The sequence below is a fragment of the Pagrus major genome, chromosome 23, assembly GCF_040436345.1.
Source record: "Pagrus major chromosome 23, Pma_NU_1.0".
Classification (NCBI taxonomy): domain Eukaryota; kingdom Metazoa; phylum Chordata; class Actinopteri; order Spariformes; family Sparidae; genus Pagrus; species Pagrus major.
Genome location: NC_133237.1, coordinates 8,051,892 through 8,068,854, shown reverse-complemented (window position 1 = coordinate 8,068,854; position 16,963 = coordinate 8,051,892). Strand labels below are relative to the sequence as shown.

The following is a 16,963-nucleotide window of genomic DNA, read 5'->3' as shown; positions in this document are numbered from 1 at the left end:
GTACAGTATAGTATAAACTATCCTGATAATAGTTAGTCATCATGAAAATGTTTTTTTTTGACTAAATATACATTTCACTTAACAAAACCTCAACATGTTTTATGGCATTTGTCTTCCGTGCACGTTCATTGTGTGTAAAAAAAAGGCATTTTAAGTGAACACAGCATAATAATTGTAATTAAAGGTCCAGTATGAAGGATTTAGTGGCATCTAGTGGTGAGTTTGCAGATTGAAACCAAGTGAATACCCCTGCGAAGAGAAAAAAAAGTGAAATACCCTCTCTAGGGCCAGTGTTTGGTTTGTCCGTTCTGGGAGACAGTAGAAACATGGTGATGCAATATGTCAGACTCCATGGAACAAGACCCCCTTCCTTTGTAGACATAAAAGGCTCATTCTAAGGCAACAAAAACACAACAATTCTTAGTTTCAGGTGATAATAGACAAATGAAAATATAATTATCTATTAACTATCTCTGCCAATAGATCCTCCTAAATCCTACACACTGGACCTGTAAATAGGCACAAATGTGCCTCAGAAACAGACAGAATGTTGTCAATGTGTTTGTTGTATTGATTTCCAAAAGCAATACAAAACAAAAAAAAGGTCAGTCTGCCTGAGATGTGAATGGGCCACAGCTAAATACTTTGGCACTCCATTCTTCTGGTACAAAAAACATCCATTGCATATAGAATGAATTTGGATCCCTCTCAGTCACACCCTTCAGAATACAGATCAAGGTCTTTCTAATTCTGAATGTGGACCATGGTCGCTGTTGCTACTTACCCCATGTGACTTGTGGGAGAAGGCCATAGACTGTGATGCACACGGAGTCACCAAACTGACAGGGACACGATGTGTTACCACACTGAACACTACCACTGGAGGTTCTGCTGCTTTAAATCTAACCTGAACTCTGCGCTGGTGGTGGTTGGGTGTTTCTCCTCTGTGCTACCAAAGTAATACATTCTTTCGCTACTATACTGTGTGCCCCAAATAATGAGCCACGCTTCAAAAGCACCACGCTCCAAGCTCATCCTTGAGCTGTGATGGCATTTCTGCCTCTGGCTGAGAACAGAACGGGGTTCCTCCCCTCCTGCCTCCCCAGCCGACTCCCCCAGTGCCTGCCCAATCCCCCCAGCCCAGACCACTTCCACCATTGCTACCACCAACACTGTTGTTGCTGCTGCTGCTCCATGGGTCTGACATAGGGGCTGAACCTGCACCAGTGCCCTCTGGTCTCGTTGTCTGTCATGGCCGCGACAGTGTAGTGTAGACAGGCTGTTCCCAGTGCGTGGGGCTGTGTGATTGCGGGACGTTGGCTGGGTCAGTGATGGCAGTGTACAGGGGCCTCTGGGAGGGCCCCATGTAAGAGAAAGCAGAGTACAACCCGGATGCCTGGCTGGAGTGGGCGTAGTATGACCCTGAGGCCTGGTGTTCAGCATATTCAGCAAACTGAGCCCTGGATGCCAGAGAGGGGAAGGCGGAACTGTAGTGGGGAAGGCTGAGGGAAGTGTAGGTGACATGGGAGCCAGCTGAGGCTGCCTCTGCAAAGTGACCCCCGGCACCTCCCCCCTCGCTCTTGATCTGGGCCTTGGAGGGATCTGAGCCCAGAGGGGAGCCATGATGTTGCTGCTGCTGCTGCTGCTGCTGCTGCTGCTGCTGCTTGGAGAGCCAGGCTGCTGAGTGTCCACTGGCTGCTACCAGAGCTGAGGAGATGCCGTAAGTGTATGGAGAGGCTGGAGAAGCTGTTGCTGCAGCTACTGCCCCAGCACTCTGGCCAACCCCCGGGTGCCCATTGGGGGGAAGGTACTGGTCAAACTCATTGACATCAAAAGGTTCCATGTTGACCATCACCTCATGGCTCATCTCACCAATGTCCACATTACCAAAGTCAATGTGAGGTTTCCCAGAACCTGCAGGACCTGAGCTTCCCTCTGCTCCCATTGTGCCACGGGAGCCCCCATTCCCAGCACCCTCCCGTTTACCATCCCCTGCCTTACCCGACTGAGACTCATTCTTGGGAGTGGTGGGAGGTGTGGGAGGACTGTGACTCTGACCTGTGGAGACACAAGAAAACATGTATTTACAGTAGTCTTTGCAGATTCAGACAGTTATCTCTCTGTGTGCCACAGTCCAGTTGTATCTAAACTAATCTAACAGTGTGACAGGGTTGGTGTCAGTGGGGTAGTGGCAGGGAGCCGGCAGCCCACCTGCAGCATTAGGGTGGTGCCCCTCTGCCAGAGGGGACCGAGCCCCCCCACTGTGGACCACATCCAGGTGGAGGCCCTTGTAGTGGGACTGGCTGTGGCTGACCTCACCCTCCGAATGGCCGTCGGCCTCGCTTCCTGACCCGGAACCAGGTTTTCCGTTCTTGCGACGTCGTGGCTGATATTTGTAGTCGGGATAGTCCTTCTTGTGCTGCTTCCTCAGCCTCTCTGCCTCCTCGATAAAAGGTCGCTTGTCACTCTCATTAAGAAGCCTTCGATAAAAAAAAAGATGTTAGTTGATATTTTAGGTATGAAGAACAGAATAAAATCCTCAACAGTCAAAAAAAATTAGACCACACTGTTGTTTTTTGCTGTGGTACACAATGATGCAAAAATTCTTTTTTGGGAGCTTTTCTTTTGGTATATTTCTTTTTCCATATACTATGGAAATAGTAGTCATGGTCTGTTAATGGTAACATGAATACTGAAAATGCACATTAAGATGAATTCTTCAAGACGAAATATTCTGGAGGAAGTCAAGAATTAATGTCCACTAAAGAAGATAAATACATAGAATAGAATATCAAAATAATCTTTCACAAATAACAGTAAGCTCAGCAGTCTGATCCAATTGATTGCATATTAATATATTATGCTTCATTCACTACAGCTGTGCAGCTGTATCTAGTGCCATGCCTGCGAGGGGCTTTTAACTGCTGGACAGTAATGAAATAATAATGGCTAAAGATACATCCTGTCTGCAACATGAAACTGAGCTCCACTGCTGGCAGGAATGGCATGAGAAACCCCTGACCTTCCTCAGGCTTGCTGTTCATCGTGCTTCTGGGCCAATTAACCAATCATGCCTGAGCCCAAGGTCAAGTCTTCATCTAATTAATGTTCAATCCCCACGAGGTTAATGAATTTACCCTTTCTGACCTTTTTGTCAGCAAATAGTGAGTGTCCTGTGTGAGAAAATAGAAACTGGATGGATGGTCTGACAGAACTTTAAACTTAAAAAACTGCAGGGGTTCTGTGATCAAGACGTAGGGATGTAGACAACTAGCTATCAGAAACATTGAGAGGCTTCAACTTAGGAATATTAGCAATCTCAAACCAGAATTTACATAAACATGTAAACAAGCAAATGTATTAAGTAAGAGGGGCAAAAGCAATTTAAAATATGAAATGCTGAATAAAATAACAAGGAAAATCTTGCAATACTTTCAAATTTGGACGTTGAAAACCTGTACTTTAAATATGAGCTGAAAGGTTGTGAAAGCACCCTCTTATTCCCTCAGGAGCCATTTACTCCAGCTACATGGCCAGTAATTAAACAGTGTATGAAATTAGACTCAGGAACATGTGACACTCACAGTAGCGACATTCAAATGCTTCTCAACTGGTGAGCTGTGTCTGTTTTGGGGCAACACATCACAGTACAACTCTTTTACAGCACATACATTTTGCAGAGAACATCATACGACACATGAAGGAATGTTATCTTGCAACATTTTCACATGACAAGGTCAAAATTATATCATCATTCATAACACAAAAAAACCTTTAAAAAAAAACGCAAAAAAATAAAATTGGTCCAAAAAAAGGCAAAAGCTTGTTACACAGTTATCATAATATTAATAGAGAGTTTATATTATATAATACTATCATTAATAGTGAAAACATAATAATATAATATATACATTAATCTACTTTGAGGCTGCAACTAACAATTATTTTAATTAATGATTGATTTGCCAGTTATTTTCATGACTAATCGTTAAATCATTTAATCTATAAAATGTCAGAAAATTGTGAAAAATGTCATCAAAAGTGATGTCTTGAAATTGCTTCTTTTGTCCAACCACCAGTCCAAAACCTAAAGACTCATCATTTACGATAATAAGTGACAAAGAAAAGCAGCAAATCCTCACATTCAAAAATACGGACTAGCAAATGTTTGACATTTTTCCATGAAAAAAAACGACTTTCAAAACAGTTGACGGGCAAAATGATTTTTTCTGTCGATGGCCTTATTGTTGCTGCTCTAATCTATAGTGTGCTTTTGTCTGCCACATCTATCTGCAAGTAGCCAACAACTTATACCACCCTTGTTTTTTTAATATCAGCATCAATGTGAGTGTACTTCAAGTTGACCTGAAATAAAAACTATGAAGAGTGATGATACAAAAAACAAGGTATAATGAAGAAAAACAATATGGAGAACTTCAGTGCATGATGCAAAAGATCAGCTGGTTGGGGGGATGCTTTGTAAGCCGGTCCTTAGAAAACTAGGCTGGTTTTATTACTATTTGTCTATTCAGAGCAACAACAAGATTGCTTTAACCAGGTGCATTTATTCTTGAAACTCTCAGGCTTGACCATGACACTGACCCTTGTCCTATACCCCCACCCTAACAATAAACTCTAGCCATCATCTAGAGCAGTGATGTTTCAGAAAATGTGTTTTTGAAAGATGTTAAATTTAATCCTGAATATTTTGTATTCCCTATGCTGGTTTGGTGTCTCCAGACACAAACATTATGTTGCTGCCCCCTGCTTTGATATCAGTAAACACCTCTGCTGTCTACACATTTCACAGCTGATGTACTGTGAGTGTGAGCTTGTTCACACCATGACAGTGCCCCTCACCTCCAGAGCTTCCCCAGGGTCTTGCTGAGCTCCGCGTTGTGCAGGTGTGGGTGTTGGTCGGCCAGTTTCCTCCGTGCCGCTTGCGCCCACACCATGAATGCGTTCATGGGCCTCTTCACGTGCGGCTTGGACTTGCTTCCGGAGTTTACACGCACCGGCATTGGCACGAGGGTCCAGTCGTAGCAGTTGAGCACCTGGCTCACCGCCTCACGGATTCCTGCGGGGAAGCGCTCGTCCTCATCGTCGGATTTGACGGACGAGCAGCCCGCCGCCGAATCGTCCAGACCCGCCAGCTGCGGCAGCTGCTGCCCGTGGAGAGGCGAGTCCCCCCCGCCAGCCGCACCGGAGGAATGGCCCGGGGACAGGGAGCGACTGTCGTCCGACATCCCGGGACTGAGCTCAACCTCCGATAAGCTCTGCTCCTCTCTGGACATCTTCCTACACACACAATCCTCCGGGTGCGCAGATGATGTAAGGCCTGTTCCTAAATGCGTAATTCTACCTGCCGGGTCCTTATTCCTGTCTATCCCTACAGTGACGTACGGAGTGTGGGCTGACTGCTGTCTGTTCTGTCCCTCTGGCCTCCTCTAAGTTATAATATAAACTGCCAGTCTGTCTCTACTCTCAGCCTCCGTTGCAAAACTCTGTGAGGGTTCCACATTAAAGTTCTTTCCATCCGCGTTGTTGGTATCATAGGCGGCTCAGTGCGCACCTTGGACCCCAGTTTACCTGCTAATACACACCTGTCTGCACCAAACTCACCCTGTCTCACTTCCCTCCTGACTTCCCCTTCTCTCTCTCCTCCGTTTGTCCCACGATTGAAATCCAACGGCAAGGACCTGAAACAGCAGAGTGATGAAGAGCGTGAGTTCAAGAAAGGAAGAGTGGCAGTCCCTGCTTTAATAGGCGACAAAAGCTTCAACACCTTAATGCCCATTGACTGTATATTTATATGGAGGAGGCGTTATTATCTGGTCAGTTTTTTATGACCCCTCACTAAGGGGGAAAATCTGTGTTTGATTTTGCATGATTTCATTCTCTCCATCACAGTAATGAAACGTAAAAAGACTCATCCTGAAATAATTGCCCCACCCCATTTTTTTCTTAATAAAATAGTCCTCCAGCCATGTCCTCAGATTGTCTCCACAGCACTCATAAAGATATGACAAGTGCCTCAAGTGGTTCCTTTAAATATCATGAGACATTTTCATGGAAGAAGGACAAAGGGGACTTCATATCCGTTCAAATCTGTAAGAAACAAAGATGAGCTACAATGAGCTCAATAGACTGGTGCACCCGGGGGTCTATTCAATATGTATTAACCTTATGTTTAATAAACGTTATTATCAGAAAGCACAGAATCTCCTCAAGATTCAAAGCGGAATTCAGAGTATTCTATCCTTATTGTGGGTCTGCATAAAGTTCAGCTGTATGATAAATAAAAACAAGTATATACTGTTTGCATAGGCTACATATATACGGATATGGAGTCCAGCGCAGTCTGCAGACCTGGACCTCGCCCCCCCACCCAAAAACAAGCTACTGTTTAAGGTTTTGCAGTTATTCCAAGCTCCCCGGAGAGAAAGTGTTGGAATGATATGAGGCCGCAGCAGCACAGACCTCGGATTTATACTGTGCACTTCTTGGATAAACATGGCCTGGCGCTGGAAATATAAACCCAGCGTGCATGTGTGTCAGTATACGCGTGTGTGAATTGGACACAGTCTGTTTGTTGAACAGGACCGGGTCTATCGACGGCAACAAAATGTGTCCTTGTTTTGTCCATTAAATCAACACCCTGCCTCGAACTTCACGTCCTAAATCAGCAAACTTCCTGTGAACCAGCAGCCCCACAGCCCGCTGGTTTGTTTTCTGCTTCGGGATCAAATTGCGGGTCAATTAGTGATCTCGCTCACTTCCAGTGACATTATGAAACGGCTTGTCAATTTAACAGACTGTGTTAACACTCAGTTTACCTCACCTTTATGTTTGAGAGAAGGGTATACACCTTTTTAGCGTTTGGCCTGATACTTAACTCATGGACAATATAGGTGAATGTATTTATGCCTTTCTGATGAAGGCTATTAATTTCAGGCTGCTCATTTCTGGGTACTACTTTTGCTGATCATCTACTATTCATAAGTGAGCTCTAGTATGTTTTAACAAATCATTTTAAAAATGGCATTTGGCTCTGTTGGCTGATTGCAGAGTTAAATTACAGATTATGTAGCTCTTAATAAAAGTTTGACCAGCTTGTAATTAACATCAGAATGGATGCCAGGAGTCGCATCCATTTCCAGCGGAGGGGCATGTAAAGCTTCACCATCTGTCTGAGGCGCATTAATAATTACATTCGCCTGCCACCTGGTCACCTCACAGTCTCGTCACGTCACGAAAGTGTCCCTGCAGCAGACACAACACGTAAATATCGTGCGTAAAGGCACCGAATGCCTCAATGCGCACGTGTCGCTCGCGTTCGCACGGCACGCTCTTGCTTGTACTGTCACTCTAATGAAAGACAGGAAAGTGCAATGATCAATAATCCTTTGACTGAGTGGTGATGAATTCCTTTCGTCAATGACGACATTAATCATAAAGTATATTATTTCTTAAGTAGATAGCGTTTTAAATTAGGACTAAACGAATCAGGCTGCAACAGCAAATGTAACTCGATGTATTATCTGACATTATATAGAATATAACTTGTTTTTGACTCATCCTTTAAATAATCCTCATTATTAAATACAATTGTTGAGCACATTTACTGTGCGTCATGAATTTCGGCTATGTGAACTCATTATCGCCGCTTGACCCACCAGTAAGTTGGCCTTAATTTGCTTGTTTAGAAACTTTTTTTTCAATTAGTTTTACAAAAGCTCATATTTACAGTGTCATCTCGTCCACACAACTTCAAAACAACAGTAGCCTAAATATTGGACTAACCAGCACAAGATGGAATTCATCCAAATGCACTTTAATCTAACAAGGAAAATATATATGTAAATATATTTTTTTGAAAAACAAACTATTTTCCCATCTACACCAAAAACAAGTAGAGGATAAGCGACTTTGTCGATAATTTTTGTTTAGTTAGGCTCTTACAACTAATTTATTTAATAAACTGAGCAATTTGCTTTTCTTAATAAATAAAAAGGCTTACTGCCTCCTCTGTCGAACAGAAAACCTTGAATTTTAAACTCAGACAGAAAGACTTTCCAAATAAATGACGATCAACAAGTCAGGCTTAGAAATCAATTTAAAACAGAAGCACTTGTTGCACATATATAAGTGTCAGAAATTGTTCTTCATGCCACATCACATTTTGTTTTTTGCTGAAAATAAATTTTGTAACAAAATTATTCTCAGATGGCTCTGCACAAAGACCAGAATGGGTGAACTGTCCCAAATGTAACATTATTAAAGTTAGAAAACGAACAAATCAGCCATTTTGGACCAGTATTGAACCAAAGTGCTATTTCACGAATCCTGACATAGTTTGTTAATAATTATCGTGCCGCGTTAACGATTATCAGAGATAATATTACATCTTTAAATGTGAATCGAGGTTCTTCTGTCTCAAATCGCAGAGTCAGAGCAGCCATCAGCAGCAGAGAGGAAAGAGTTGGAAATGCTAAGCGCCTTACTTCAGTAATGAGAAAAGGAGGTCGCCGGTTTAGCACGAGAATCCGTGAGTTCCCGAGTTTCCAGAGTGACGCTCGCTCCCCAGCCCCCTCGCTCGCGCTGCCCGAGTATGAATGCCTGCTCTGTGTGTCGGTACCGGGGCTTAAAGAGCTCCTTGTATGAGGCTGAGAGAAAAAAAATAAAAAGATACTGGGGGGGACAAGTCTTAAAGGAGCAGCGATACTGCACAGATGCAGGCTCGGAGATTTCTGATTGGTTGAAATATTAATTTGCCATCTCTCGCACTCTCGCTCCAAAATCTATCTATCTATCTATCTATCTATCTATCTATCTATCTATCTATCTATCTAGAGTCATTATGTTTCAAAAGATGGAGAGCAATACGTTTGATTTCTCTCTAATGGTAAGGGTGAGTCAGATACCATTGTGCGTAATTGCGCGCACGAAATTTACGCACAGTGATTTGAACATGAAGAATTATATAACTGACTTTCATTACGCTTGGATGAGGAGATGCCTATGCATTGTGTTATCAATCAAATCCGCACATTCTGTATTGTACAGGGAAGTGTATATAGTTAATGTGACACCTGTAGGCCAGTAAATTACATTCGCAATTTTCCAGAGACCAAAAATAACTCTTTCTTTCTTTTGCGAAATGGCGGGCCTCTTTAAATTCAAACAGTGCACGAATCCAACCTACCAATTGCTGAAATGAACTCCTGAATTCTAATCAAGTGAGCCGCTGTAGGATTTTCGTGGACAATTCATCACGAGTATGATATTTGATGAATCCGACGCGGTTTCATTTCAGATTTCAGAACATGCTCGGAGGTATGTTGCCGACAGATCCATAAATTAAGCTTTATCAGTGGCCTGATCGCATCTTGAGAGGAGAAACGAGAGAGCTGTACCTCACACAAAGATACTAAATTATCGTTTGTCTGGACCGAGAATTTATAAAGGTCAGGAAACCCAAAGACTCGAATTGATTTCACATAATATAAAGAGTGTTGCGAGGCCGTTTTCAGATTCAGTGGGACAATTATACATCGCTGAAGGTGGGGTTTGGATTTATATGTTCATCCACTTTTGTTTCACCACCACATCACAGGTGGACAACATTCAAGGCCCTTCAAAAGATGGCGTGTCGCGCACAGTGCGCCTCTTCATGTCCATGTGTGAGTTTTATAATTGCATCAACGCCTCTAAGTGAGAGGCACAGAGCGCGCGTTTCAACCCAAACAGTATTGGTAGAAATCGCCGAGCAGAGAGATGAGAGGGGACACTATGGGCCGCACGGATACAAACACAAGCGCTGTTCTTCTCAACAATGACCCCTTGTATCCACGCCATGCGACACACTGCACCCAATCCAAAAATCACCACTTTTTTTCACTATCCATTAATGTTGACTGTGATAAGGGAATCCTAACCATGAGTGCATCTCTCTGTCTGATTCTCTGCCCCTTTCATTCCTCCTCTCCCCTCGTTTCTTTGCGTCCTTTGTTTTATCACAGGTGAATTGTAATCATGTGATCAAAACGAGCACCCCCTTCCCCCTTCAATAAAAAAAATGGGGAACAAAAAGCAGTTCTGTGCATATGAAAAAAGAAAAGAAAAGAAGGAAAAAGCTTGTGTCTTCCCTTCTTCATGCCACTCTTTGTCAGCGTCTCAACAAACTCTGACATATAGTAGAGAAAAATACTCCAGGAGCGCGGCGGCTCAGCCCGGGGAGCTGTGGCGGGACAGTCCGGCTCCTGGAGCTTTAAACCGGGGACCTTCAGAGAGCCACTCCGCGGATTTCTGTCCCGCTGTGGAGCGGAGGATTTGCGGCCCGGCCTCGGTTTGACGTGAGTGTTTGTTTTGGCGTGTGTGTGTGTTTGTACGCAAATAATGAGGAGATATTAACAGGCCCAACAAAGTTGCACTGAGGACATTTATGTGAGACCAAAAATGTCAATTAATGTAACACACGTCTCTGTAACCACGAGATGTTTGAGACAAATATACTGGCTGATGTTATAAACGGGTCGAACTTAATGATCCGGTTACAATTTAGATATCGCGCTGAGAAAATGTTATTTTATGGTTAAAAGAATAGTTTTGATTGAACCATCACTGAATGAACTTTCGAGCGTTTATCTATCTTCAGAAAAGAGAAAACATCTTCTTTTTGCTTCATAATTTCCTAAAATATCCGAAAAACTGATGCCTTAATGCTTGACAGTCAAACTTTTAAACATGAATTTATGCTTAAGAGAAATAAAAGAAACGTTTCGGAAAACAAAACATTAGTTGTGTAATGTTGTAATATGTATAATATAATGCTATAATACCTCAGTGCTGTTAAAAGTGTTTGATATAAAAAAGTCTCCCATATAAAACTAATAAATATTATAAAAGATTAAAGATAATTATGTTTTTTAGTCTTAAGTCTATTTTTCTATTAGGCCTAATTGTAATATTGAAGGTAAATATGTATTCAGCGTGAGATCCTTGTCTTGCAGCATGTAAAAGGTGCGCTACCCATTATAAAATGTACAAGTGTGATTCTAATTTCATCACACTGCGGTAGGCTTGTTCCACTTTTTTTTTTTTCAGGAAAAACGAGATTGAAGCAACTTTCAAAATACTAAACACGACAAAGTGTAAAAGAAATTATTCAAAGTAAAATGATACTAGACTTTTAGTAGATTTTTAAGTAATAATAATCAGCCACTGCGTTGGTCACTCCAGTATAATAATAGTTAAAACGTTGAGAGTGTTGGCATGAATAAACTGTGATTGTTATAATAAATAACTTTGTGATGTTATGAGTGATTGATGCTAAATAAACACCTTGCATTTATATTTAAAAGCCATAAAAGAACCAAAAAATATGGAAACTTCATAACAATTTTCACTGTACACATGAAACTGTTGAGGCTCCCTCTGCAAATTAAACAGCTGTTGTTTCAAAGTAAATACTTCACTGCACTGAAGACATTGGAAGAGGATGTAGCTTGTTGTGAAGCACACATGGACGTTGACAGTGAAAGGTCAGCAGGCCTTGTTGTTTGGGTCGACAGCGTAAGCAAAGCCCAAGCCTAACAGAGGCCACGCGCTCCTGTGACCATTAGGCCTGGGGGTCCACCCCTGTCAGTGTGGGGCCAGGCCAGAATCACCTCAGTGCTGAGTCTCTTTCTCTTTTTTTAATGGATTAAGGTAGTCTTTGCATTGGACAGCTCCCCAGATCAAGGTCTCCCGAGGGTTTTTTGCACCTCTCTATCACATCTTTTGTTGCTCATGTGTATACTAATTTGTATCATTTGTTTATGTGTAAACCAATCAAAAGAACTGACAGTTACTTAACTGACAGTCTAATCTTCGGTGCCAGGTGATGTCACTCTCTATTAACAAGTTGTCAATACATTAAAATACAATATGTGTACAAATTTGAAATAATTTAACAAAATAATTGGATACGTAGGAGTAAGAAGTAATTCCAGAGGAATTACTGAGGCTCAGCCAAATAAGAACATAAAATAGCTGTATTCTTTATTTGCTGTGATTTATTAACATCAAAATGTAATCATAACCAAATCAAAACTATTACAGCCCTTATTGTCATGTGTGTATATATGTTATCATATCTAGTGATGTGGCTTTTACGCATTTAGTTAAATGCAAAAAAAAAAAAAAAAACATAAATAATCTAATCAAATAATTCCAAATCTAAGTGTATATAATGTGTGTTTTTTGAGCAACAGACAGCACCCTAAAGCAAAGGGGTCGCCTTTTTTTTGCCTGTTTTCTGTTTCAGACAAAACACATTCCTGCTTACTCACGCGGTGGAGGAATCTGTTCAACTGACCTGACACTGATGTTAATGTGGTTATGTGAAAAGTCTGAGCAGAGATGTAAACTAAAACCTCAACATACAGTATGTGTGTAGGATGATAACAAAACGTGAGTCACTGTATCATTTGAAAGCAGTTTATAGCCCTCTCTTATTTACAGAAAAACTCTACCTCTACCTCTCTGCGGCATTCTTAGTCTAATTCTCTCTCCTTCACTCATTCTCTCTTCCTGCATGCACCTGTGCAGGACAGAGCAGGTGTGTCAGTATTCCACCGTTGAAGTGGCTCACTCAGCCATGCAGGGGGATCCGGTGGGCAACTGTTATTGCAGTTATTAAGTTATTACAAATGTAATCAACTCTGTCTTATATTTTGCAATAAAAGCGGCACTCTGGCTTGAGTTCCTCTGGAATAATGCCACTAATAATGAGATATTGATAGATTACTGATTATTTTCGTACCATATAGGGAGGTCAGAGGTCAGAGCCAGAGACCAACACAACTAGGGCTGGTATGGATTCACAGTCTTGCTCAGGAAAGCAGGTTCCTTGTTCTTTTCTAGCATCAGACCACCCCTTCATTTTAAAAGTAGCCTACTGTAAGCCAAATGAAAGGCGAGTACTGAACATCTATAACTTATAGATTTCATACGAATAGTTACATCCTCAATTAAAATGTCACGAAATCTTCAAAAGGGTAATAAAAATAATTCAACCCCCCACAAGACCTTCCTGATCTTTTCTCCCCGTCCATCTTTCTTAATAAATTCATGCAGCTGTGTTACATTTAAATAGGTCCCCCTCTTAAATGTCTGTGAATCCTGCCTTTGTGCTCATACCACCAAAGTTCCTACTCTTTTGTGTTAATCTTGTCTTTCTCTGAGTTACTGGCTAGGGAGGAGGGGTGGGTGTGGTAGAAACCGTGTGTGTGTGTTTGTGTGCGTGCGTGCGTGCGTGCGTTTGTGAATATGTGCGTGCGTGTGAGTGTGTGTGTGTGTGTGTGTGTGTGTGTGTGAGGGGTTGGCCAGATCTTGGACGGGGGTTCTCTGCAGCTGGGTAGTGAGGTGGGATGTTGTGTGTGTATGAGTGTGCCACATGTGGGCATGTTAATGTATTTACAAGTGCTTCTGTGTGCCCTTGTAAGATAGTGTGCATACGTGTGTGTCTGCATGCCAACATGTGCATGCATTAATGCCACAGAAGCATATGGTTGGTAAACATATGTGTGTGGGCTTTAGGAGATGGACGGTGCTGCTACTGGTTGGGTTTGGATGAATGGAGTGAGACTTGCCTGTGTGTGTGTGTGTGTGTGTGTGTGTGTGTGTGTGTGTGTGTGTGTGTGTGTGTGTGTGTGTGTGTGTGTGTTTGTGTGTGTGTGTGTGTGTGTGTGTGTGTGAGTGAGTGTGTGTGTGTGTGTGCTACCTTAATGAATAGCCCATTGTGTGTTCTGCTTCATATCTCCACTGGCCAGCCAAAGGAAAGAATCTAGTTACTTCAATTGTGTGAGGGGGAACATCTAAAGGAAATTGATATATGGGGCGGCTGAGGAGGGGTGTGTGGGGAAGGGTGGTGGTGTTGGAGGGGGTGGGGGGTATTAGGGTGAGGGTCCCAGGTGAGCCAGAGAGAGCGAGAGGTGAGTTTCCTGTGGCTGATCTCTGCTGGTATGTTTTTGAGAGCTTGGCTCATATTTCCTGTTTTCACTCTCAGAAGGCAGCTATATGTGTAGATCCCAATAACTTTTGTTTTACATTTTTTAACATTTTCCTTTAATTTCCCTGGTTATTATGCATGGGTCTTGATGAAAAAAATCAGGCATATTTAGGTGTCTGGTATCTATGAGTGAGTACAATTTGATGTGGATCCTAGATCTGGTGAACTTTAAGTATGGCTAAGCAGTTAGTTTAAAATTCAGAGTGATACATGGGCTACAGAGTTCGATATTTGATTTGGCTTGATTGAATTAAAGGGGACTGTTGGGCCTAGACGGAGGTATACGCTCCATTGAGTGCTATTCTAGTTTACAAACAGATTGGCACAAATGGCTCGCTGAGGATGAATCCTAAATACATTGGTAATCCCCTGACTTTTCCTATAGTGCCACTGTGATGTTAACTTGTTTTTTTAGCTAAATGTCTCAATAACAAGCCATTGGTTGCCATTAAATTTTGTACTAGCATTTAACTGAATGCTCTGCTGGGCCTGGGTTCAGCCTCACAAAGCCACTCGCTGGGCTGTATGGCTCTAGTCTTAAAAAACACTTTGATGCAACTTGAATGTAACTGACTTTCATATATTTTGCATGGTGTTACACACAAGTGAAATGTTGCATGCATTTTCATAGCATTAAGTTGAAGTTCAGTGAACAAAAATTGTCACATGATTTTCAGATGGGCACTACCAGAAACATGTGACACTACTACTCAGTGATTTGGTGACATGGCTGTATGATAAGCTCTACATTTTGCTGCTGATCAGCTTTGCTTCCAGTTTTAGTCAGTAGCCACTCTTGTGCTGCAGTGAAAAATTCCTGAAAAGCATTTTCCCCATAGACCACCATTCAGGTTTTATATTCATACAACTTTTGTACATTAAAAAGTAATTTTTAAATCTGTCACATCACAACATTGTCTATCACAATGTAAAGTTTATTGGCAGAGTGGGAACTTGCGAGCAGGGAGAAGCTCTTTTACGTACATTCAGTGAGTCATATAACCAAAAAGTAAACACGGAAGCCTGAAATTTCTGGGGCTATGTGCCTTGTGAGCAATTCTTGGACTGAATAGGTGCCATCTTATCCAGATTATAATACAATATATAAACCTTGCTAAATGTTAGGTGAGGTTAGCTTTATTAATTACAATATGATGACGAACAAATTCGATTTCTGTATCCTACTAATAATTATGAGTTTATGAAATTTTTTTTTACTATCATCTATCATGCAGTAAAAAATGACAGTAGTGGCTTAGCGTGAATACCCTGTTGTGATACTTAAGCCTCACATGACCTTTGACCTATGATCAATTCTGGTCTACACTGATTCCTTTTTTATACGCACAGATGCACTGAGCAGCCAATAACACACTGACAAGCACTGCACCCTTTTGCAACCAAGACTGGCCTTTAAAACTGTGGGGTTGCCGGGCCCTGCTGCAGCTGTGACGGCAACAAAGGCAAAAGAAAAAAAGGGGACGATTTAGGAAGAAAAAGAGAATCCTCAATGCTGCCTTGTGTCCCTCGCAACTGTCTCCCATCTCCCTCTCGGAGCAAAATCAGTCACATTATTCTTTTACGTCCACCTCTCTTCATCTACTATGCAGTTTGCGTGTGTGTATACTATGTGTGTGTTTTTTGGCACACATCCCTACACATATAAACAGATTTCATGGTCAGATTTGGAAACTCCCAAACAACCCATCTCTGTAGGACATAAGGGGACATGCTTGAAAAATGATAATTGGGCGGAATGAGAGGCGAGGGACGTGGAGATTGAGTCATTTGCAGGAAAATGCAGAAAATGATGTTCAAGAATTCAGCTAAGAACAAGGGTGTCCTTTGTTAGGATGTCTCTACCGCATGTCTGGCTGGTTGCTGTTCAGGACATCATCACACAGCAATGATGTGCCTTGACAAAAATGTTCGATTTTAATGTTTCTCTCACAGACTGTTTTTCCCCCTGGACACAAAACAAAATTCTCATTAGATATTTAATTTAGCTTGACTTACTGATAGCTGAGCACAACAATATGAATAGCAGATATTTGCAGTGCACTGGTGGAACGCGTATATTTACTCAAGTACTGTACTTGTAGCCTACTGCTTTGACATTTGTACTGTATTTGAGAATTTCCATTTTCTGCTTTTTTTATTACTATTTACCGTATTTAAGAGTGAATCATTCTACTTTTACCTCCACTATTTGTATCTGTTTTTACAAAGAATTTTCATACAAAACATATAATCAGCTTGTGAAATATGATGTAATCCATTACAATAAAGGCACTCATACCTGATACCCAGTCAGTACAGATAAAGATTTTACATACAAAACAAACAATCATCTCATAAAATTTGAGGTATTTCTATAATATAGAAAATTGAAATTCGAACTGGCTTAACATTGACCAAAATTAAAGGCAGCAAGCAAATTATCATGCATCAGTATTGATAAACCAATAATATAACATTATACAGTAGTTAAGCATTATGAAAGGGAATACTTTATCTACACTTTGATGATAATACTAAAATCTTAAATGTAGGATTTATTGTTGTACAACAAATAACCATATCTGGTATTACACAATACAGATCAACAGCACCTCAAACAACAACCTACACAATGACCATAAAGTTGCATCTCTCTAAAACAGATTGAAAGTAAATTGGACATTATAACTTTCAAGAAAGCAAAGTTCATTGCACAACTGTACTAGACTGCAGTAGTTTTAGCTAGGTGTACCTAAGATCGAGCAAATGAGTTAAAATGACCTGGTCTTTTGAGTTTCTCCAAAATGTAATTTCCCTGTTTTGGTCTTGCCGTTAAGTGTCAGCCAAAGGCTTGATAATGGCTCCTCTTGTGCTTGTGTCTTGCTATAGTACTTAAAGATGGTTTTGAAG

The 16,963-nt window shown here is 41.4% G+C and overlaps 1 protein-coding gene across 1 annotated transcript; it reads right to left on the bottom strand.

Moving 5' to 3' along the window:
• Positions 1-1,249: 1,249 nt before the first annotated feature.
• Positions 1,250-5,291, bottom strand: sox10 (SRY-box transcription factor 10). Its single transcript, XM_073494260.1, has 4 exons — positions 4,861-5,291; positions 2,212-2,480; positions 1,960-2,058; positions 1,250-1,914 (listed from the first exon to the last, which is right to left on the bottom strand). Exons 1-4 carry the CDS (start codon positions 5,244-5,246, stop codon positions 1,250-1,252), a joined length of 1,419 nt encoding a protein of 472 aa, XP_073350361.1. The 5' UTR covers positions 5,247-5,291.
• Positions 5,292-16,963: the final 11,672 nt, after the last annotated feature.

Coding starts and splice junctions, on each gene's coding strand:
- sox10 (XM_073494260.1), bottom strand. CDS start 5,246: ATGTCGGACGACAGTCGCTCCCTGTCCCCGGGCCATTCCTCCGGTGCG. Junction 2,481..4,860: donor ACCCTGGGGAAGCTCTGGAG/GTGAGGGGCACT, acceptor TTTTTATCGAAG/GCTTCTTAATGAGAGTGACA. Junction 1,915..1,959: donor GGAGGGTGCTGGGAATGGGG/GCTCCCGTGGCA, acceptor CAGGTCCTGCAG/GTTCTGGGAAACCTCACATT.